Raw genomic sequence first — 25,081 nt, forward strand, 5'->3', positions numbered from 1 at the left:
TCGAGCGATAAGAGTACTATCGAAAGCGCAAAGTAAACAAATGTCTACGTGGACGTGCGAAAGGAGTGAAATAAGTGCCCAGTAAAGGTGGATGATAACACACAAACAAATGCAGCCACCCCGTCGCCGCACGAAATGCGCTAGCAAACCGGAAGCAGTGATCGAAGTTGCGCACGAAGTAAGTGATTAAACTAAAAGAACCAACAAAATTTTGTCAACCGGCCGTTACAGTGTGCTTGATTTATATTCTTATTGTGTGCCAAAGCCCATTCCACTTTCAATCCATACCGCTTTGAGTAGTTTCCCACGTTGTTTCAAGTATTTCAAACAATTAAACGGTGTGGTTTAATTTACATTCAGTACGAAAGAGATGTATTAATCTTCAGAAGCGTTTAATGGTGTCCAGCGGAATATGGATTAAATTGCGTTTCGAAACCGAACATTTTGGCTTTCTGTGAAAAAAACCGACGAAAATTGTTAAAGTGACGAAAATGTTATCATGAGTGTTGGTTTCAAGAGCAAGTGTTCTCGTGGAATAATAGTTTTGAAGCCATCCGAAAATCTTTAGTGTCCTTCTTAATGGAAAGAACCCGAATGCGAGCGATGAAACAATAGTGAGGATAACTATATTTAGAAGAATATAACCGTGAGCAGCCAATGTTTCGCGAGTCTAACTAAAAACAGGGTCGATCAAAGTGCGACTCTCGGTTCGATCAAGTGAAATCCCAGCGGTGGGGCCCAAGGCTGAGTTCCCGTCTTCTTTTCTTCTTCGTACTGGCCGCGCGCGTTGAGCGAATTCCGGGTACATGTCCACCACGCTATCGAGTGTCTCTGGAGTGTATCCAGACGATTCCGAGCAAGAGCATGGACTGCTACCGGATCTGAATGGTGTCGATCTGGTTATGAGCTTGTCGCCCAAGGCGCCGAACCACCACCATCACCACCACCACCATCATCACCTGACGAGCCTGCAGCATCTGCAGAATCTGCAGCACAACTCGGCGCTGCACAGCCACTCGACACCGTTCAGCGTCACCGACATCCTCAGCCCGATCGAGGAGTACCGCAAGCTGGAATTGACCGCGAATCCACCCTCCCCTTACAGGTGAGCACGCGAACATAAGCACCCGGCCAGCGTATTTTCCCACATGATATCTATTTTCTGGAAACTATGGACTACGAAATTTCTCTATTATAGTAAACGTATGAGATCCGCTCAAAACGAAAACCAGATTTTGTTCAATTCCATTAATTTTGAAAAGGCTGGCTTGTTTAGTTCCTGTTTCTGAATTAGAAAATGGTTAAAGAAAGTTTTCATTTCAATCAAACTGAATCAAACAAAATGTGGAAGATCAATCTCTCGAGGGGAGTATGGTGAGAAGTAACTAATGTTGAAGTTGATCAGCAAAATCTAGCAACCACTGCATGTCACTGGCGTCCCTTCATTGACGATGTTTTTCTTTGCAGCGGCGGAAGCAGCGTCAACTCGCCGAGCGCCCTCGGGCCGAACACGACCACCGGAAGCACGACGACCGGCAGCAGCAGCATGGCGAACCCGTACGCAATGGGGCCGCTCTACCACAGCCCCGGCGTGCAGGGTTACTGTGCGCCGACGGACAACCTGTCCCTGGCCGGCCACTACACCGACATGCGCAACTCGGCCGCTGCCGGCTGGTACGGTTCCACCGCCAGCGATCCCCGCTTCGCGAGTAAGTGCACTCTCTTATTTTGCCGTGGATTTTGGATTTATCATAAACTAATTGGAAAAATTGAGAAGAATCGCAGAAACAGTGTCAGATCGATTCCTGAACTCAAGCGAAACTTATCCACGATCACGATCATTGTGCCACCACCTTTGTATCAGAAAAAACTATGTGCATTTGAACCGTTTTTATCCACCTCTTTCTCTCCCCTTTACACCCATTTGGCATAACATTTTGCCATAAGCATAAACAGAACTCCCGACCGTAAATGGTCATCCAATATTGTGTGTTGACAAAACGGTACCACACGCGAGGGTAAGTGCTGCAGTGTCTTTGCCGGAGTTTGTGCGGTTTCGCAAACGGCAAACAGATCGGTGCATTCGGTGCATAACTCCCGTTGCAATTGCGGCCGAAACCTCCCGGGGACGGTCCCAAGAGGGCAAACACTTTGACGCAGATCACTGCACTGCCTGTGTGCGCGCAGCTTTGTGTCAAATGAGTTGAAAATGGCCAATGTTTGACGATGTGTGCCGTTCCCGTGAGCCGTTTGTTGCTGAACCGAACCCGCGTGCTGCATTCGGTGCATTTGTGCTCCAAAGTCGTTAGCAAATATATAACCGAGCTCCCTCTGTTTGGGTGCGTATTTGTGTGCGGTTGGCAGTTTGTTTGCGGGCGTAAAGATTTGCGGGATCGCAGTTGCAACCGGGTAACGGGGAAGCTTCTCGTTATGGGACTCGATTTCATTTTGAAAGGGTCAACACTAACAAACGAAAGGAACGTCGTCGTTTCTGCGTAAGGCTTTGGGAAAATGGCGCAAATAAAGTGAATGCAATTGTTTTGTGTTTTGTTGAGCTTGTTTGAATGTGGGATTCGACACACTCTGAATCGAGGTCTTGACTGTTTTCTTAGGTTTGTTAGCTGTGTTATTGGGTACTTTAACGCACAACCCCAACGAACGATAAGTTATTCAAGATTTTAAACGGTTGTTATCCTGTTTCCCAATAAGCTAGTTCTCTTACTTCAAGACATAATGGATTTAATGTTGTAATAAATTTATTAGCACCTACCCAAAAAAAAGGGCGATTCGTCAAATTCCCAAAGAAGCGTCGAAAGGAAACTCAATACACACAAGAATAAAAGAAAGACTCTCTAGCGATTATCAAATTACCGCCTAACTCCCAACCTCCAGTGCGCCGATAAAGCGAGCTAATCAAAGCCACAACGAAACCCACCCCATCGTTAACCGACCGGACCGACCAAAACCATTTCCCAAAAGCCTGCAACTGAAGTGCCGTTGCTTTCCTGTCCGAAGGAAATACTTCGCCCCATGGGCTCTGGCCAGATGCCTCCGACTGGTTGAGGCAATATTTTGACAACCAATTTACCGCACAATTATACACCGATCAGTGCATTGAGGTGATTGATCTCTTTTTCTCCAACATGAGTCCATCGGCTGTTGAAAGAAGAAGAAAAGCATGGTAGAGGGGATGCGAAAATTGAATTTTCGGCTTGGAATAATAATTATTGGTTCCATCGATGCGGCCCAACACTAACCTGCTCACAATGGAAGGGTATTATTCTCGTCTAAGATCATGCTTCCGGACACAGGGCCTGGGGGAGGGCGATAACATTAGTTGTGTCAGATTGATAAGTTTCTAGAGGAAAATGAATTATTAAAATATATGTGACATGAACACCGGAAGGAACTTTCTTTGATATCCAGATTAAAAATAACATACACATCATTTAAATGTCGAGTATCGTTATGATATGGCAAAGTTTCTAACATATATGAAGAATTGTACAAACTTTTCCATCCATCCATAGCATTGGCCCCCGGGCAAAGGATCTATTTCCTCCAGGAAGGTAACGGCCGGGAGGGAACATTGCGGGTGCCTTATTTCACGCGTTGTTTCACGCCGAACAAAAGCGGCCAACCCTCGTGTCGACAAGATCCTGGCGAGGGTGAGCAGGCCACCAGACGGAAGTGATCAATTTCCCGAAACCGCCGGAGGCTATTCCTGGCGGTGTCGGTGTGTTTTCCTAGTTGTTACAACCTACCAAAGGAGGCCGAACAGCACACAACACACACACACAGAGGGGCGTTTAGGAAGACACACGAAAAAAAAAAACCCAACGGGAAAAAGAAATCAGGAAGCGAAAGGAGGCGCTGTTTGGTTGTTTTGCTGCGGCCCGACCGACGACACCCCAATCTAACCACTGATTTTCCCTGCCCTCCAGGAAAAACATAGTGGCAGTTTATTACCAGCAGGAATTAAATTATGCGTGCACGGACGGGAGGGAAATCATCACGATTGGAAGGCGTAGTTGTGCCGATTCCGTCAAGTCCTCCCCCAATGGAGAAACGCTCCTGTTTTGGCACGGAACGAGGGGCGGTTCGGAAAGGTTGGTAGGAAAAATGGAAACAATAAATTTTCGATTAAGTGCAACCGGTTTCAAGTGGCTCCGGATGTTTTCGGGTGCTGACCGTGTGGTTTTTTTGCTTCTTCGTTCCTCCGCTTCCTTCCGTCGATTAAGGATGCAGTTGAGTGATTGTGCTCTAGGATGAGGGCATAATTGTGGGACAGTTAAGCAGGGTGGGATGACAAAAAAAAAAGGATAGGGATCCGAGTAGAGCTTACTACAAACTACCCGTATCCGTGTACGGGTGCAAATTGGTTGAATAATAATGACGCATGACAGCGAAGAGAAAAATATGGATGAGGCGACGACAGAACGTTCGAAGGACGAATCGTGACTACCAGAAAAAGGATATAAAGAGGGGATTGAACAATTACATGCAACGATAGGTTTATGAATGTATGACAAAAAATCCTCCGATTTTTATCCTATCACTTTTCTTGGAGAGACATTTCCGCACGAATCCGCGGATGGAAAACATTGTTCCACCAAAGGAAAGGGACGACAAATCGGAATCAATTCAATTCCTTCCCGCGGCTTACCGACCGTCGATAGAAATATGGAATATTAACACGTATCCTTCGGGGCATCTCGCTTTCGAACGACAGAAAACGTGGACGGATTCCCATCGTTACCGGCACGAAATAGGATTACACCTAGATGCCGGATTTACCGGCGACGATAGTGTCCGGTCCGGAGCGGGTTCCAGCTAACCGACCGTATGATGCCAAGGACACGAGAGCGAAGGACAAATATTGACATGCAATCGCCACCAGAAATGGGTTTTGCAACGAACGCGCCACCGGGATGAGGTGGCGCAACATAAGAGGATTGTCGTCAAGGTTTTTCGCTTGTTCACTCGGAACGACTGTAAGACGGTATGATCCGGTTTGGCCAGGGTTGGCTATTGGCACGTTTCGGACAATCAGCAGCAAATCTCCCGGTCACGCGACGAAAGGATTTGAGCCGTAAATTGGAAAGAAAGCGCTGGACATGTTATTGGGAAAAATCCATTTTTTTAGTTCTTAGTTTAGAACGAATGAAGGTGATTTGTTTCTCTATTTTGTGCCGAGAAAAACGTGATAAATCAATGGCAATCAATCGTATTAGAAATTGAGTTGTAAAAGAAACCTATGTCCCAAAACTTCTATAAAACTGAAGAAAAAATGAGCTCCCCATACTTGATGAAATTCATCTCCAATGGCGCGGTGGATGATGCCATTGATATCAACCATTTAACACGTTTGAACAACGAGCTCGAACCCGATGAAATTGGAGATTTTTATTACATTCCAAACGTGTTGATGTGTTGACACGGAATTCCGTGAACGGACGTTGGCTTCCAGTAGTGAAATATAAAAGAAGCGGATCTTTATTTTCCCTTCCCATTCCTTTTGGATGGAAAACAATCCACCCAATTTACGGCGAGTAAAAGCACTTGCCCTAGGGCTTGTTCGAACGTATCCCATCCCGTATCCGATTACGTTCGTATTCCGTTCTCGTATCTAAGGGAAGGAGCATAAGAATCTGAGGATCAAACGCGGGCGCCTACCACGAACCATTAGGAAGTCAAATTTTTAGCTAATTTCCACCGACAGGCGGACATTCGGAGCTCGACCCGGGAGAGAGACGAGAGAGAGGGAGGGCGACCGTTTCGGCAAACGCTTCGGTAACTTGAGCCTTCGAGACGCCGGGGTAGGGAATGTGCGGCCCAAGGACCCTTTTGTGGTGGAGGGAGAGTTTTCCTTCGTCACTTCATTCCCTTCATTGTTGTTTGCGATGATTAAGCCTGGACGTGTGTGTGTATGTGTCCGTTTGTTAAGTAGCCGAAAGGATATGCGTACACTGGAGAAAGTTCCCCACTTTCCCGACCTCCGGAAGCCACGTACGGTTGGATGTTTGAGGTTAGGGTATACTTTCTTTCACACTTTCGCTCGAAAGTGTTCCTACACCAGAAATTGAGTCCGAGCTTCTTAAGCGAGTGTATTTGAGAATGCCAAAGAGGTTTTCCGTAACCTCAAGGCAAACCGTTGAGAAAAAGGATATTCCAAAGGATTCGTATGCACGAATTGACTTTTCCGCAGACACACAATACTTTGAGGAATCCGGATGTTGGAATGGATAGTTAAGGTTTGGTAATTGGAGAGTGTGGTAATGTGGTTGCCGAGTTTTGTTCGCCTCTTTCTCTTTCCGATGGGGTTGAACTTCCGGAATGAGACACACGAATGGGCTTATTTACCCTGCCATTTTAGGTGCTATATTTATTCAAATGACGAACATTAAACACGTTTAATGTTTATCCACCGAATTGCACTCCCGATCTGTGCGCGATAGGAAAATGTCACGCTGCAGTACGTAATGCTGAGTTTTCTCACATTTATTTCTTCGCTCTTTTTTTTCGCCCCAAACGCAAATTCTTACCGACCCTCACCGAGCTTTCATTCCAAGTTTGTCGATGGAACAACGTTTGCCGAGCACTTGAAAATATAATAATGCAAATTTGCAGTCGGAACGTTGGGGTGAGGCGTTATGTAATGTAGGGAGCGAGCGTCGGAATGTGAGTTGGTCGATTCTTCCGATTGCTCCGGTGGCATAATTGTGTGCGTTTGAATGTGTGGGTGGAAAATAATGAAAATTCGATTGATGAGGGACAAGAATTGTTCTACGCCATAGCATTTAGATAGCTTTAAGGTTTAATATTCAAAACGATATAGGGAAGTTCTGGAAGTCCCCTATGTAAGCTTAGATTTAATACTAATTTTAAGTTCAATCAGACAGAATTGTCCCTTGAGCAGATCGAAAATAAATGTTGTATTGAGGAAATAGGTTTTTGAAATGTTAACCCAAGTTGACACCATTGGAGGTAGGACTGTAGACAAGTATAAGATCAAGAACCACTTTAAATGTACATCTTTTTAAAAATAAAACCAAATTCCAAAGCAGCATAAATCATTACACAACATTGAAGCGAACCTTTTGTCTGATTATTTTTCAGTATCCCGATTGATGGGGGGCTCGGCTGGCGGTACGATGGGGCACGCGATGTCCAACATGGGCAGCCTGGCGGCGTGCAGTGTGTCCGACACCAAACCGATGCAGTTTCCGCTCGCGCAACGACGAAAGCGGCGCGTCCTCTTCACGCAAGCGCAGGTAAGTGCCGATTGCCACGTGACGACGGTGTGTTTTGCGTGCCAAAGTACCGAAGCGACGACCTTCACGGTCCGCGTGGCTGCAAGGGACCCACCCAGCTGAAACCGGCTTCCCTGCCGACGAAAGCCGCCCAGGTCATTCGGCTCGATTGAGTACAATCCGACGGCCTTCCCCTTTGTGGACTTTTGCTAATGACTGTAACGGGTCAAGTTATGCATTGGTAGGATCGCGAGAGATCGTCTATCCAATGATTTTGCATCTTCTCCAGCTGCCGGTTGATCATTGCATAGTATACGGATGTCAAAAGACGATGTTGGATGTAACTCCCAACACGAAGCATTCGCAATTATTTTTCTCAAAATCAACGACTTGCGATCTAATTTTAAATTTCCATTTTTGAAGTCATCGAGTTTTAATCTATAATTTCTTGAGGCTTCCGGATTTGGTACGTGGCCACCAAAACGTATTTATGTGTCAAACACAGTCGAACATTAACGTGTCACTCGTTCGGCAGCTACCGTTTGGGTGGCTGCTACCGGTAACGGCTTGTCAATAAACCGAATCCACCGGAATGGAACCGAAAACGCCACCGGAACGATATCGCCGAGCACCGATAATCTATTGCTTTAACTCGCCCTGAAACGCGACTCGGTTTGTTGTCTTTCTAGCTGACGCTTTTTTGTCTCCCCCTTTCTACCTCGTCTTTCTTCTATATCCTGGCCGTCTGAAAACGTCCTATTGTCATAGACGACGGCCCACCAGCCAGTGGATGCTGTACACACCGGTGCGACTCTTCCTATATTAGTTTGCTGATGAAACTTGGCATTTCATTTCAAGTGCTTTGTAAATAGATATTCCTGGTGTATATTTTTTCTTCCCGCCTTCTTGCTCTTTCTCGCACGGAGCCTGGCGGGGGTTTAGTGTTTATATAAAGCGTAGCAGCAGCATTCCTTGCCACAACGGTCCGCGTTCTATTCCCCGGGAAACCGGGCAGCGGGATTCGCCAGTAGTTGTTTCCCCGAGCTAGCTTTCATCCAGAGGTTTTCTTCTGGGTTGCTTGCACAAACACACCGCAGCGTCAAATATTTTACTTGAATTCGTTTCGTTCAGGAAGTCCAGGATTGAACCGTACCAGGGCTGACAATGTAAGGGATGAGGGTTGGCAGGAAAATTAAGAATGGATTTCCGAGAAAAACCTCAGGCTTGACCCTACGCCTTTCATTCATTCACCCGTTGACTTTGATGGAAAAGTGTTGCAAGTGGAGAGAAAGATAAACCACTGATAAAAATTATAATTCATTTTGTAATTTCAGTTCGTTGCAAAATATCATTTCTAACTTGAGGCTATTTTGATAAGAAATTCCGTCTTCAGAATTTTGAATAAAATATTCCCTCAGGTGAATAAATTTGCACTCAGTTGATTCATTGAACAAACAATTCAAACTAAAATGATTAAAAACAATCGTCAATCCCGGCTCTGTTTGACACCTGAGGTACGTCAAAAATAGTCAAACAACATACACACACACACTCACACACGCAATTGATAAATATCAACAGCTAACTTTAAGCATTCAAGGTCGAACATGATCACTCCACTCAGCGCAAGAAAGACGTGCCGTCGTACAAGCTTTCAACAACTGTCAATAAACCCCCGGGAGACAACATTTCCAACCTCGAAGAGCTCCGACGACTGGTGGTGTTTCAGTTTGTTGTTCGATCTAAGTAAGCCATCGGCCAATCCACACTAAACAAAGCCACAAAAATGCTCGTTCGGACGTTTATGCATGTGCTACCGATAAAAAAAAAACACCAAAGACCAAAGCGCACCGTGACGGAGGCTCGTGGTTAAATATTTGCTTCAGTTTTAATTTTAAGTGGATGTCAACCGAAAGTACGCCACCGAAAGTAAATCCACACGATAATCCCCGACCCCTCTGTCCCCCCTTTCTCTGGTGTCCCCAGCGTCATCTTGGGATGAAAAATTAAACAATCCTATCACGAACAAGCATCCATCGGCTTGGAGACTGCGCGGCCGTTTCTCCGATTTTGCATTTTACGTGCCTGCCGTGCGGGATCGGGTTTCGGTAGCCGATCGATTTGTCAATATTTTGCCACTTGACGCAACCGGATTGTGCCGCTAGCTGTGGGGGATTTTTCAAACCGGGGGTCTTACGATGGATTAGCAACAAAACATCCTCCACTTTCGCTTCAAGTTAATCTATGGAAAAGTCGCTCAATCGTTGATTATTTTCGAACATTTTGCTGACGATACAGAATTGAGGCCATTCCCGACGGGTCATCGGGAAAAATGCGTTCTGCTTGCGTGTGCTTCCACTTTGGCTACGTTCAAATATTTGATTTACTTTCTCACCGAAACGGTAGCATGGGGCCACCATTGCTTTACATCCCCACAATGGCGTTCGTTGCGTACCGGTTTCGTCCCCTTCTTTGGTGCTCTACTTCGCTCCCGCTTGACATTCGACGTTCGTTTGTGTTTTCATTCCTTAAATACAGCTCCATTTAAAGGGAAAATAATCCTCGATTAGTGTCTGTCGGTGGCCCGAGCGCGAAGCGGGAAGGGTGTCCAAGCAAACGTGAGGTGAGCAAGGGATTATCATAACTTTGTCCCCGACCTGCCGAACCTCCGGACGGTACGCAGCAATGCGCGTGTTTGTCAATACTTTTATGCATGTTTCATGTTCGTTCCAAACGCTGCCTTTGCGAAAGGGCAAATATTTGATTTGGCGGAATGAAACACCGAACGCGCTCTCAGACGGTTCGCAACCACGCCATGAGGCTTTTCATTTTTTTTTGTTTTGCTGGTTCCTTGAATGAAGGGGCGGACCACCGTTGAATGTGTTTGGATTTTGAAAATGTAATTTAAGGACGGATCCTTGATACATAAGTAATTGCTGCGGAAGGTCAAGTGAGGGATTGCGTTCCCGCTGCGTCAGCCATCTTCATTAAATTGCAATAAATCGTACGATAAGCGTAGGTTGAACTCTCCTCCGTGCTTCGTCTACGCAATCATCCCGAAAAGGGGATCATTTAGAATGTGTATAGTGGAAGTTAAGAAAAAAAAATATACAAAACTATTGGCTATGCTGCATTCTCCTCCATTGAAGCTAGGTTACGAATCACAGTTTTAAAATGAAATTAAATGTGTTTTTCAACAACCGCAAAAACACTTTCTTTTTTCAAAAGAAAACATAAAAGAAACTTAATTAACACGTATTTTAATAATCATTTTTCTCCTTTTTCATTTAAGGTTTACGAGCTTGAACGAAGATTCAAACAACAGAAATATTTATCAGCTCCGGAACGCGAGCACTTAGCAAGCTTAATACATCTCACACCGACCCAGGTAAGACCAACGGACATGCGGCCACATAAGACCACCAGTTTTCATTTTTAGTTTTAATAACATCAAACTCAGCATCCGATTTTCTCATCAGGTTGTTACCATTTCGAAAAAGCCCCGTGAGACCGAGGGAAGAATATTTTTCTTTTCAAATTTTGACGCGATAATATTTTTGGTAAAAACAAATAAATTAACGCTTGTAATGGCACTGCGTTGGCGTTTTCAATGTTTTCAGAATCATACGTATGATTCGATGCGCGTGTCAACGCCAGTCCTTGCGCGTGTGTATTTGTGTTTGTGAAAATTCGTTTAGGACCGAAAGAGTGTCATTTGTTTTTCCACGACACCCGCCCAAAGCTGATCGCGGAAAAACGTACGTTGAAAACCCGTTGAGTTTGACAGTTATCCCTGTTCGCACGCGGGTATGACGAGCAGAACGGCGGGGGAAGGGTTGCTGCCGAAGCAATAATATTTCTTCTGGGCGTGCGTGCGACACTTCGAGGGGTGAGACGCGCGCGTCTCCGGCCAAACAAGGGAAGTAATAGACCGTGCGATTATGACGACCGACGACACCGTTCCGGCTGCTTTACTTTTCGTCGCTCCTTCGAGGACCGAGGCTACCATCTGGTGGGACGATTTTTGGCCTTTGACGCAAGGAAGACCTACCTTCCGGTAACGCACGCGCTCCGAATCCCGCGATCTGGCAAATCTCACCCGAAACCTGTCGGTGACAGTCGGCTCTCGCCGGGGTTAATCGATTCTAATCGCTTCCGCTAGGCGTTTGCATTTGTTTGCCTCCGGTCCGGAAGTGTCACATGATGGACCGCCGGTATTGAGTGCGCACAATAAAAGCACGCAAACACACACACACGCGCGTCACGTGCTGGTGAAATAAAATGGACCGCGAAATTTCGAGTGGCGAATATCTGGCCCCGGCTTTCTTGCGATGATAGAGGGTGGGACGAAAGGACGTCGAAACGTCGTTCCGAATCATTGGTCAGGCGGTGAAAGGCGAAAGAAATGTTTTCTTTATTGCAGGGAAAGTTATTGTCGTCTCTTTTTAAGGATCAATTAAACCATTCGTTATGGTTAATTTTATCTAGATAATAACTATTGTGCGATTGTCACAACAATTCGTTGGTAATTGTTGATTATAAGAAACCAATAAATTACTAAATGGTAATTTTTTACTGATTTATACCATCTTTTCGTCGTCTTTCGATACGATCTTTAATTTCATTCATGCTAAATTTCTAAAATCAAGTTTAATTTTTAAATTGTTATTGTAAACAACTGGCTAGCGAAAGGATTACATGAGGTGTGTTATGATATGGCATATATTTTGCAATCTTATAATATTTTTAATTCATATCAGATTCCCACTGCACCATGTAACGTTCTATGGTTTCTAAGTATCCTTACCATAAACAAAATCAAACAAAGAAAGTCTTACATACACATATACATACATATATGTGTAATGGTAGACCAATCCTTTGGCGATGCTATCGGGCGCGAAAATCCGTTGATGGCAACCAGCGTAAAGTGTAAACCACTACTGGAACCGGACTAATCCGGCGGTTATTCAACAACTGGCATGCGCTCCCGAGATCGCACCGGGAGATTTCACAATCTTAATTCGAGGGTGCAGCAAAAGAAAACAGTTTTCATCGCAGATAATGGCCCAAACGGTTGGTTGAAGGCTCGGGAAAAGCCTGGTAATCAGATTACCGGCGGGATGCGAAACTGAACGTTGGCTTGCGTCGGTGTTCATTCCGGCAACATGCGTAAGAAAAGTCACCCTAGTTTCGACGCAATTTTTTTGCAAAGTATTTTTTACGCCCTTCTCTTTCATTTGATACACCTTTAAGGAGCTCAAGAGGATATTTGTTACTCGTTACGTTGAAAAGAAAAACACATAAGTAGGGATTTTTATATTGTTTATTTTAAGTGTTGGTAGGTAGCACGAAATGTGCTCGATAGAATCGATTCAAAGAACTCTCGCTGTGCAAAAGAAAATAAAAAATAATCCAGGATCCCGGAATGAAACACCAGTCTACGACGATATCCTATACAAACAAAATTATCAATCTGGTGGTGGGTGAAACGCGGATCGAAAAAGTAAGGCGATTTCAGTTCATTTTTAAAAATAACAAAAAGAAAGTATATTACTGTCGGCCAAAACCTCGAAACATAAACGGGCAGCGGACAATGGTGAAGTGGAAAGGCTTATAGCACCTGATGAGATAGCGTTTTTTCCAGTAGCAACCCTTAAGCAGCTTTTGCAGGCAATTGAAATTGCGATGGCCTGGTGCGGATTTATCGCAAAACCCATTCTTTTTGCACCCATTTGCCGAGATTTGTAAATGAAACAAAGTACAATGGAGCTTCCAATGAAATGGTTCGTGATTAACGACATTCAATTTCAATATCGATCGAAAAAATAATCAACACACTGCCTTATCGTTTTTTTGAAGCAGTTGCACAAAACTCATCGCTTACTTTTATTGCTCCAGAATTGCTCCCAGTTTGTGCATGATGCACATTTTAAGGTGGTTTATTTTTTGCACTACACATGGCTGTATGTGTGACGAGGTCCTCCAGAACACACACACGCACACTAACACCAGCCCAAATCAACATTCGCACTCGCTTCGGGTCCCATTTCTATTGAATCGCCACTCTGCTCCTCGCTGACGATGTCACTTTTGATTAACGCTTCAAGTGACACTTCGTTTTAGAAATTCAATTTGACAAACGAGACGGCCAATTGAAATCGAAGCAGCCCGTCTCCGGGGGAGCGATGGCAACCAACGTGGAGCCATCGCCCCAACCACCCCCGTGTCAGATGCGATCCTGTTCCGCGAATTTGGGGATGATCATGATGGGACATTTCGACAGCCGGGGGAAAAAAAGATCAAGAAAACTTGCTAACCGTTCGGTGGACGAAAGGTTTCCCCCGGGGACGACAACGGGGCGAAACGGGACGGTTCTGTTCGCGTACCAAACTGACGGACGTTTGTCAAGCGAAGTGCGAAAATAACAAAAGTCCGCCATGAGCCGACGGTGTCCGTTTGTGTGCAACCGGAACTCGGGAACTTTGACGCACTCGTGGGCGGCTCTGGTATCCGGTTCGGATTTCGGGCGGCAACACGGCACTCGGAACCAGGCAGGAAAAAATGGCCACTTCGTGGATCCGACTTCACCCGGGTGGGGTTTTCTAGCGCAGGAAAACGGCCGGCTTCACATGGATTGGAGACTTCCAGTTGGCTGTGAAAAATAATCGCATTTGCGGAAAACTCGCCAACAAACGCAGGCAACGCCCACATTCAGCTCGGGATAAATTATATCGTTTTTCACGTTGCTACGCTTCTCCGTTGCCTCGCTGCGGCGTGATAAATTTTGCAAACATTTGATCAGACACATTGGGCCGATATTTTTTTTCCTTTCTGCTTCGTCCGATCACCATTACTTCCGGCAGCTCTGGGACCACTTTTTCCAGACCTTCTCTTGCTGAGTGCTATTTATTATCCACCGTTCAACTCACGCCGTTCATCTGCGTGTGTTTTCTACTGGCATGGTATCACATCGGTCACTCGACACTTTAAAAAAAACGCATCGTTTTTCACGTATCCACGTTATGCATGAGTGTTTCAGCTTGGTTTTTCAACAACTAAGTTTCACTTCCATCGTTTGCAATATGTCTTTTGCGAAACGCGTCGGATTTACGTACGGGAAAGTTAATGGGTTTTCCGACTGCTCGTTTCACGTAACCTTTGGGCATTTGCAATTTCCTGACCAGGGAAAAAGTTTACTTTTCCACGCGGCATATGGCACAGCTTTCCACTGGTGCCATTCTCTTTCAACCCGCGAATGAGCCTTCGAAATGACTAGTTTTCACCGCCTGAGCTCCAAAGTGGCGATGGTGGCGATCAAGTGCTGCTGAAGCCTTTCGAGGAGCGATGAGATAGAAAGACAGGGTGTTGAAAGAAGAGACGACGACGGCACACGATGGAGTTAATCCTAAACTGCATTAGAATAAAGAGCTCCACTTGAGTGTACTACCAGGCATTTTAATGGTTGGGGTGTTATACTAGATGGATTGTTTTTTTCTCAACCAAACAACATATAGAGGATGACAAAAAATCGAACAGCTACTGTTGCTACATTTGACGAGAATTGTGCTCAATATAATGTAGTAGCAAAAGGAAAGCTAAAATAAACGTGTTTTTTTTTGTGGTAATAACTGTAAGTTCATCAAAACTTCGTTTAAATCCGTTTGGAAAACGATCAAATCATTTAAATACTAAATCAGAAAAACAAATAGCTTAACATTTTCCATAAAATTTGCATGTGCCAGGACAACCTCCTGCACACATAGCGTAGAAAGTATGAGGAAAACAAAGTAGGAGAGAGTAAAACAACGACACTGAAACAACGCTTTTGCCAACGGGATTTCTGGAATGGGATTTCCCCCGGGAAGGTACGAAGACAAGGTTCGAAAGTCAGTCATCAAAGCCGGAAACTCATGGAGAAACAAAAAAAAAAGTCAAATCTTGAGAAACTGGGGAAATACCGAGCAACCGTGCAGGAACTGCGTAGCGGGACGAACCTCAAACTTGGATTAGCGAACATAAACATAAACATTACGAACGGCTGGAGGCCCCCAAGGAGGCAGGATTTACCTACTCCTGTCACAATAAACATTACGAGCACGTTCGCTCGCCGACTGTTGGGTCAAAATGGCCGCTTGGATGACGTTGGATGTAAGAAAAATAAAATTATGGCAAGAGCTTCCGCACGCAGCGGGAGCGGTCCACGGAGGACAGGGAAACAAGATGGAAAAACACATTTTACAGGTCGTTCGTGCGCAATGACGAAACGAATTTTGCAAGTGCTTGTTGACAGAGTCAAGAACAAAAAAGCTTCTTTTCACTGTTTGTTACAAAGCAAGAAAATTGGTGAAAGAAATCATAACACTGAACGCAGGTTTTCTCTGACAACAATCGAATAATGGTATTGATGACTTTCGATCGCGTATCATCGCTCAGTTTAAAGACAAATTACGTTTCATGATTTGGTTAAATCTGTTCAACAGCTGGATACAAAACAGAATTATACTTTACTTTGATTTATCGTGGAGTTTGGGACAATTTCAAATACTTATCTTTGTGTGCACAACAGGAATTTTCAATCGTTAAATGATAACTAAATATCTATAAATTCGAATACCTGAAAACATTAACTAGCGGAGCATAAGAAAATAATAAAAGTACGACTTGATAGCGCTAAAATATAGAAAGAATCTCTGCTGGCGATGGCCTTGCTTGCAATTGCGGGACATAATTTGCGTGCATTTATCGATCGGAGCCAGATGCTGTGGAAGCTGCAAACCGTCACCAGTTTGTCACCGGTGAAGGAACACGGCAGCCACTATCAGCAGGATCAGCAGGACAAAAATCGAATACCGAAACCGTAGCGATGGAGTGGTTTCGCAAGCAGTTCAAGTGGTTTCGCTCCTCAATTTTATGTTTTCCCCCTCCGGCTACCTTCTCCCCTGTTTTAACACCCGGCTACCTTTCGATCCGGGGCACGCTTTCCGTTTCTGCTTCTGCTTGCGGTTATTAAACATTTTTTTTTTTTCGAGCGATCCAACGATCGAACCCGGTTCCGGGAGGTTTTCGCAACGCTGACGACGCTTGCACGCAAAAGCCGCGTATCCTATCCTCTCTCTTTCTTTTTAGCCAAGCCAAGCCAAGGTTCAGTGCCGTGGTTGTACAGTTGACGCGCAATCGGGATTTCACTCAAACATCTGGTAATCACGACCGTGATGTGGATTTTCTGAACAGATTTTCTTTCCATTCTTTTTATCCTGGTTGTGCAATATTTTTACCTCCATAGCCACCAGCGAGGTTTATGTGCTTGTGGGTCGATGGCACGAAAAGGTAACGTTAAACACAATGCAATAAGCTCCGAAGGTGAGCGCAAAACAGTTGTGAAGAGAATCCTGCAAAAGCACTTGAAGCTTCGACGTTCGACAAAATGTTCAATTCGAATGGAGTAATGTTAAAAAAAAGGTTTATGGTTTACATTTATGGTGATTTCATCTTTAGAGGAGGTAGTCTCAATTAAGTCCGATTCTTAAAAAATTTATCGATATCTTGTATGTTTTTAATCGCGAAAAATTCGTGAAACATAAATAGTCCTTGTGCCAATATTCAAATTTTTAGGTTTTCCAAGGACTTTCGTGTCCTTTTGTGATGTTTTTACAATTGATTAGTGTATGACTTAGTGGTCGGTTTGATTTCCTGCCAACGGTAGGTATTTCGAAAATGTTTTACTGCACTTTAAGGTGTATCGTATCTAGGGAATTCCCCATTCTTATCACTCGTAGGCACCACCTACCCTGAGTGAAGCTTTTCCAGATGGTTCCGGCCTATTTGTGTTTCGTCTTAACTACGATCCAAATGGTACCCCGTTCGCAGTAAGCGAATGCACCGGATATCCTCACTGTGTGGCCAACGGAATCGGGGAGGAAAGATTAAGTGAATTTTTTAAAAACATCCAACCCGTCGGGAAATTCCCTACATTCGGGGGAAGTGAAATCCGGATGCGAATGATTAACGTATGAACTTTGCTGTTTTTCAACAATTTACCTAATCCCGTCCATCCGCTTCGGGTATGTGTGTGTGTGAGATGCTTTGCAGCAAGGAGCACACGCGAAAAACTGAGAAGCTGGTACTGGCGAAGGTGGAGGATGCAAACTAAAAAAAATAGCATACCCCGTGAGGGATGCTTCGTAAATATGACTACCTTTTTAATCCCTTGCGGGAGGAAGGCGTTTGAGGGAAAACGTGCGCCCTTCGGAGGAGGAACAAGATCGGCAAAAAGAGGAAACAGTCAAAATAAACAGACCATGCAGTGCTGGGATAGGGCCACCCGGAACCCAGGACTGCGAAGGATCCTCGGGAGTTGCTGGGTTCTGCCAGAGGATCTAACATCGGGGTTTGCGATGGCCCGTGGAAACTGGTAAACCGGGACTGAGGTTAGACGCTTCGCTTCCCACGCAGCTTACTGCCCAATTAACAAGTGCTCAGCGATTATGAACGTCATCATCATCATCATCATCATCATCATCACCATCAGAGATCTACTTATTTTGCACATTGGTTGCAAGCTTCGATGAAAGCAGACAAAAGAGATGAATATCCCGAATAAGCTGAAGATTCGTTTGCCGAACAGATACACCGCAGGAGGAGATTTTAAGATAATTTAGCACAAATTAGGCGATCCAAAACCTTGTACCTGTCGGTAAAACACGTTTTTCACACAACAAACTACAGCAAACCCGCCTATGAAACATGCTGTGAGGGATTGATTAATCCATTAAGATAAAAGATTAACAAACAGGTGTTTTGTAATTACTTCTTTAACAGAAAAGTGCATTTGATAGTGTTTTGTTTGAAATCACACAGCACAAACTTACACACAAAACCCGCTCCAGTTGTTTTGGTGTCCGCATCGAAACAACCTAATTAAATATTGCATTCAATTTGCAATTTGTATTCATGAAAACTTGCTTCCCAATTCGTTTTATTGAAAATGCAACGAGCATAATAATTACGACTGTCGGTTGAGATACGAATTCTTAATTAAATTATTACATCACCAACGTTGAACAAATGTAACCTGCCCTTCCACAACCTCATGCACATAATATACACCCTGGTGAGTGATGGTTTGTAATTGAAAAAAGAATCTCACCTCCTTAATCAGCGCATGAATGGAGTAAAATTAATGAAATAAAGTCATTCATGCACCTGGTCGTTCTGTGTAAAATTGAAATATAAAACCAACACACACGAATTTCTGAGCGGAAAATAATTGAGATATTAACAATTGTGAAACGGAGTCGTGTAATTAAATAAGCGAATTATACGAAAAACCTTCCCTCCGGAAGACAAAAAGGAAGATAAATGTCACAATGAAACATCTATCTTTCACTTAATCCTTGACAAAGACACCACAAAAATTATCCTAGATCCCGTACTTCTTGCGGAAACCAATAGCCCGAGCGCTGTATGAAAAGCTGGTGCTTTATTGTCAGAGGTGGTTTCTCGTATAGTGTTTACCTCACTCGAGTATCTCTCGCATGGGACCCTCGGGAGACCCCATTCAGCTGGTGGATTGTAGAGCATGGGAAAAATAAAACACACGTCCGTGAAGCTGCTGTAACCGGAGCAGAGCGTTCACGATGGAGCCTCCCGAAAAGCCGGCCTGGCCTGCGGGAAGACTGCAGGACCAGCTTCTGCTGCTTGATTACGCTACTAATTGCACCCCGAGAAAGCTGCTGATGAGATAATATTACACTCATCCTCGTTGAAAGCTTCCTCACGGTTCCCGCGACAAGACCTTCCCTGTTCACCAGCTGGAGAAGTTTCGAAATGGATTGAATTGAAGTGAGTGTGTTTGCATAAAGCATCGTCAGCACATGTTGTTGGAGCCATTTTTCTACGATGTGCTGCATGGGCAGAGCGGGAAAAGCCAAGAGCTGGAGCTCCCCCTTTTTCGAGCGTCGAAGGCACTTCTCTTTCGCCGCTCGGTCATGGCTGATTTTCTCGTAATTAAAAAGTAAGAAAGTAGCCCGCGCTGTAAAAAAAAAACGCGCCAAACCGCACGCTGAACCGGCGCCAACGGCGGGTGCTATTCAGCCGAGGCTATTCAGTGCATCAATGCACTGTGCCGATGCAATACGTCTCGCCTTCCGAACCCGCTCGGTGCCACTCGAGTATGGCGTAATAACACACTAGTGGTTACTTTAGGTACGATATGTTTCAGCCACCTTCGCGTCTACTGGCTCTCGATCCTGCCTCAAATGGGTCTAATCTCAATGAGAACCTCCTCCCGGTTGGCGTCGAGCTTAGATTACGGGCGCATATATTCATCTTCACCTTGCGCTGAATTTGCCTTCTTGCTAGCTCGTCCGCCAATTTCCTGTACCAAAAACTAGGTTCGTTGGGTACTGTCACGCGAGAAAATTCTCCAACACTTCTCTTCATTCACTCCACAGTCTGCTACTTATCAATGGCTTCCGAGGCGACGTAAAGTGCATACCGCAGCGTTCTTTTCTTAACCAGAAACATAGTTTCCGAGCCCATTCAGGCCACTTCTTTTCCTCGACGGCACCTCTCAAAAGCCAAAGAGAATATGAAATTAATGTTTACCGTCCTATCGCTTTCACGGGTATGGACACCTCAAGTACAGTGACAGGTGATCCCCAACTCCGACGCTATTGCAACTAGTCTCGCTTAGCGAGGGATTAAAGTTGAGCTGGCGGTAGGGTGGGCATCGGCTGCAAGAGAATAAATTCTTTGTTGCTGCTACGTAAACCAAAACATGGAGCTTGTTGGGCGTGCGTAAAATGCAATTACTGAGCTTGCGTCATACCCACTTCATTAGTTGGAATCTGTTTCGAAGAATAGTGCGCCTGCACACTGTGTACGCTTTGTTGTACTTTTCTTTTATTACTAGGTAACTCCTTGAGTTATGATGTTCTTTTTTCTATTCAGCGTAGTTATTTACAAATTAATTATACTTTGAAGATAAAGTACGCAGACATTGCCATTTTTCAGCGATTCTATGAGAGAAGAATTTATGGAAAAGTGAGAAAATGAATTACTAATATTCACAGTTTTGGATATACTAACATTCTTCAGGGCAATGCAGTTCAGTGATAAGAAAGTATAATGAAAACTTAATTTTTTACATGTGCCATACCTCGATTCTTACGGCTTTAGCGCAATACTAATTTGCGCCCATCGGTGATGCAAGGTTCTGTGAAACTGCATCACTTATTTCGGGGTCTTTAACACAAGGGCCCTCGAGGGCACCGAGCACACTTATGTGCAATTCCGCACGGGGGACCAGCAAAAGCCTACGTCTGGGGCCCGATACACAACCGAAACGTTGCCCTCGCATAAGTTGCCAAGAAATCTCGGCGGGAGAATTAAAGAAACGTCGTGGGCGACTACCAGGACGTTGCAGAACCGTAGCGGACGTAGGCAGACTTTGCTGCGACGTAGCAGAAAATGTGAAAAAATAAACCGGTACAAATCGAGATGCTTCCGCCGACGGGTCTCCGTTGCGAACGAGATGTAGCTACGCAAATAAAGAGCACGCCTTTGAAGCAGCGCATCGTGGGTTTGCGAAACCGACGACTTCCTTCCGGGCGAAGTAATTCGTCTTCGCGTTTTTAGAGTTGCGCTTTAAAGTGGGACCCACCGCACGCCGGATTCAGCTTCCATCGGCAACCGTCGGAGGTTTCCGTACGTTTGATGAAATCAGATTACTCATGGACATGGAGTCCGTTTCCTGTCTAACGTTAATGTGCAAACATAAAATTCTCTGCCAACGGGGTTCTGAAGAAATCGTGCACCGGAACTAGGCTTCTTGCAAACCACACGCTCGTGATTAAGAGAAAGGAGCAGTGAATGATGGAAGCTTGAAGTTCTTTGTGTTGAAGAATTCAGACTTTACTAGCATGTGCTTCGTACCAAGTCACATTGCAGGATGGCATGAAATCAAAAGCTCTTCAAGGCTCTTGGGTGCACAATAGGTAACGTATTCCGTGTTCGTAGGCTTGAGGTGAGCCTTAAACTAAGCTGTCACCTGGTGCGTGGTGCCAATCTGCAATAGAACAGCTCTTTAGCCAATCCAGCAGGGATTTAGCTTCTACCTTAAAAAGAGATATTCCACTTCATAATACGTTGGTTGGTTAAAGTGTGTTTAAGTGATGAATGATGCGATAATGTTGCTAATGGCGTTCGTTTTGTTTATCGCCAACAGGTTAAGATCTGGTTCCAGAACCACCGGTACAAGTGCAAACGGCAGGCGAAGGAGAAAGCGATGGCAGAGCAGAACCAGCACAATCAGGTTAGTAATCGCGGCCAGCCTCACAACCTGCGTACCACCCGGGTGGCGTCAGACACTGCGTCCGTTGTTGCTGCTGGTGCTGGTGCTGGTGCTGGTACTGCCGGTGGTGGTGTTGATGGAGGTGGAGTTGTTCCTGCTGATGTCACCGTGGTGACGGACTCGACCAGTCCAACGCCGTCCTGCGACCTGCAGCTACTGCACCGCGAGCAGCAGCAGCAGCAGCAGCAGCAGCAGCATCAGCAGCATCAGCAACAGCATCAGCAGCAACAGCTGCATCATCTGGTGCGCGACCAAACGCAGGAGGCGTACGAGGAACACTCGCAGTCGGACGTCCTACTGCCGGGGACGGCGCAGTACGTGAACGGCACCGGAATGCTGGTCGGCATGCTGCCCCACCCGATGCTCGGCTCGTCCCCGGTCGTCGCGTCCGGCCCTGCGCTGCGTCCGACGTCGACTAATGCGAGGTTTGTTTTTCATCCCAGTCAGCCAGCTCACCACGACGTGTGGCCGTACCAGTACTAGTTAAAGATGGCAAGCCGTGCTCCGGCGGCTCCAACTCGAACAACACGCACACCGGTAGCAGTGGCAGTGCTGCCGCCGCCGCAGCCGCAGCCGCCGCCGCTGCTGCCGCGGCCGCCGCCGTCCAGCAGCAACAGCAGCAGCAGCATCAACAACACCAGCAACAGCAACAGCAGCAGCAGCAGCACGGACAGCATCCGTCCCAGCATGGACAGCATCCGGCGCAGTCTCATCAGCAGCAGCAACAACATCAGCAGCAACAGCATACACATCAGCAGCAACAGACGTCCGTAGGTGGGGGCAGCGGGGCCACAGCGCCCGGTGGAGGAGGTGGTGGCGGTTCCGGCACGCCGACCAGTGGCACCGGAAGTGCTGGTAGCAGTGGCGGCGCTAGCAACGGCAGTGGCGCTAGCAACGGCAGCGGAGGGCCGGCCAGCTCCGGCAGCATAGTGCTGCTGAACGACTCGAACACACACTCGCCGGATACGGCCACCGCGGCGCTGCTGTCGTCGTACAACGGGGCCGCCCACCAGCACCAGATGCTGCAGCAACCGTGCAATAATGCCCTCATGTCCAACAGCCTGGCGATGGCCTACCGGAACCAGAACAACTTCATGGCCAACAGCCACCAGCAGCAGTGTGGCGGCTACCTGCCGCTGCAGACGCGAGCCTGGTAATATTAGTGGAACCGCTTCCGTTGTGCCCCGACGGGATGATGTGAGCCAGCGCCGGAATCGGTTTCGGTTCGTGCGGGAGTGAGTTTGAGTTTGAGTTTTTTTAGTGCAAGAACGTGAAAGTGTTGGGGGAAATATTCGAACAAAACTTTCGAGTGTTTTAAAAGGACAATTTGTTACCTCCTCATTGGTACTTTGAGCCACGAATGGCGAGTAAATTTCCAAAGTAAAAGTTCAAAAGTGAAAACCGTAGACCTGCGGTGTTTTCTCTTCAGTTAACCTTCGTTAAATCGTTAAAGCACAAAATTGTGACCAGTTTCTAAATTCCTTTAACAGGCATTCCAACTCCTTCACTTAGATTCACTTCCAACAAACCACGACTCCTCCAACTGCTTGTATATAACTATTTTCGTACCGATAGTACAATCGTCCCTTATTTTTGCTTGTTGCGCTTTATTTTGTCTCTTTATACGAAAGTAGTGTTTTCTTGTAGCAATTGATTATTAGTTTAGACATTGGCTGGTAGAAGGAGGAAGGCAAAAGGTTCTGGATTTAAAACGCTGGAGCTGGCGCATCACCAGTACAACATTAGTCCGATAGGATCTATGCTGCACCGGTAGGAACGTGTTTGGTTTGTCTTCACACAACGTGTCAAAGTGTGCGGTTCGATTGTGGCCACCGATCGACGTCGGGTGCGCTTATGTGTAAATTGTTTTTACAAATATATCAAAAGAAGAAATAGATGTTCCAGCGTCGGATTGAAGAAAAGCTAGTTTTGCTAAAATCAGAGCAAGAGAAAACTTAATCGAACATGCGAAGCGGCATGCGTTGCATTAACAAAATACAATGCAAATGAATTAGATTTGGCTAAGGTAATCGGTTCAAGGAGAGAAATGTGCACCAACGATAGAGACAAACGTTTCTTACTACCTTCGGAGAGGGATGAAACAATGTTGGACAAAAAGGACATTATTATAACCCGCGTGTTCCGTTCGTTTGCGTCCCTGCTGGAAGCGTACATTTCTATTTGCAGTTCTCTCAAGTGAATCTTGCGGTGACATGAACAAAACGGAGAGAAAATGTTCCACATGTACCTTAATTCCAGTAAGTGAACTACAAAATTAACGAACACACCCACTCACGTTTGTATATAACTGTTTTATTGAGCATTGATTTAAGCACGCTAGCATTTAGAAACTAAACACAAACAAACCAACATCAGAATGGCTTGCAGGAGTCTTGCATGACCCATCCGCATAAGGCAAGGAACAGCATGGTCAAACTGGGACGAAAAATATTATGCAACGGAAAACAGAAGCAACAAGCAATTTGTGAATGGTTCACTCTGTTCTCAATGTGATTGTAGCATGAAAAATATGAATAATTACATAGGAAAAAGGTATTGGTCATAGCACGACATAAACGACTCGACGAAAACAAACAAGCAAAAGTATAATAAAAAATAAATATAATAACGATGGTACATAAAATAATTGATTAATGATAGAAAGATACAATGAACAGGTCTCGGCTTAAACCAGGACTTTATGAAATGGATTGACGGGATGAAGAGAGAAAAAGTGCAAAATGAAATTAAGTCGCAGCAATTTGCTTAAGAAAGTCATAAAAGTGAAAGGAAAACAGAACGCACACTAGCATTTTTAGTTCGAAATAATTACGAATTGTTTCGCGCTCGTTGGACGTAATCGTCGCCAATTTTTTGATTATTGAATAATGAATTGAGTTGTACAACAGATGACAAGAAATGCAGGTAACATAAAACGAATCGACCCCCAGGAGAGATTTCATTTGATAAAGCGTAAGGGAAACACACTTAACCGTAAACAAAAGTCATCACTCATCAAGAAAAATGAAATGAATCAACTCAAAGTCTGTTCAGAAGCGACTAATAGGGCTAGCAAACAAGAACTACTACCGTGCTATGGGCAAGAAGGGAATAAAGGTTCAACAGACACGAGAAGAAGCAAAACAATGTCTCACGAGATATGAAGAGGAATGTGCAAATCATCAACACACGAAGGACAGGAAAAGATAAGGAAATTGTGTAGCAAGAAATGTAGCAAAGAAAGCAAGGAGCAAAATACGGGCCAGGGTATGCGCGAAAAAAGGCAAAACAATGTATGCAAACCATGCATGAGAATGGAAACGAAAACAAAAATAAGAGTTTAAAAGAAAATATAAATCACCGAAAATAAATAAACGAAAACAAAATGTATCTCAAAATGCGCATGTTTTTCTTTAAAATAATCCATTAGTGTGGCTTTTTTGTTTCTTCTACTTTCTTCTACAGATATTTC

General features: G+C 45.1%; 1 protein-coding gene across 1 annotated transcript; it reads left to right on the forward strand.

Moving 5' to 3' along the window:
• The first annotated feature begins 1,531 nt into the window (after positions 1–1,531).
• On the forward strand, positions 1,532–22,766 carry LOC131287135 (thyroid transcription factor 1). The gene is made up of 6 exons (XM_058316154.1): positions 1,532–1,709; positions 7,120–7,274; positions 10,546–10,641; positions 21,484–21,570; positions 22,053–22,146; positions 22,420–22,766. The coding sequence occupies exons 1-6, from the start codon at positions 1,547–1,549 to the stop codon at positions 22,764–22,766; spliced, it is 942 nt and encodes a 313-aa protein (XP_058172137.1). The 5' UTR covers positions 1,532–1,546.
• The last annotated feature ends 2,315 nt before the right edge of the window (positions 22,767–25,081 follow it).

This window comes from Anopheles ziemanni, chromosome 3 (assembly GCF_943734765.1).
Source record: "Anopheles ziemanni chromosome 3, idAnoZiCoDA_A2_x.2, whole genome shotgun sequence".
Taxonomy (NCBI): domain Eukaryota; kingdom Metazoa; phylum Arthropoda; class Insecta; order Diptera; family Culicidae; genus Anopheles; species Anopheles ziemanni.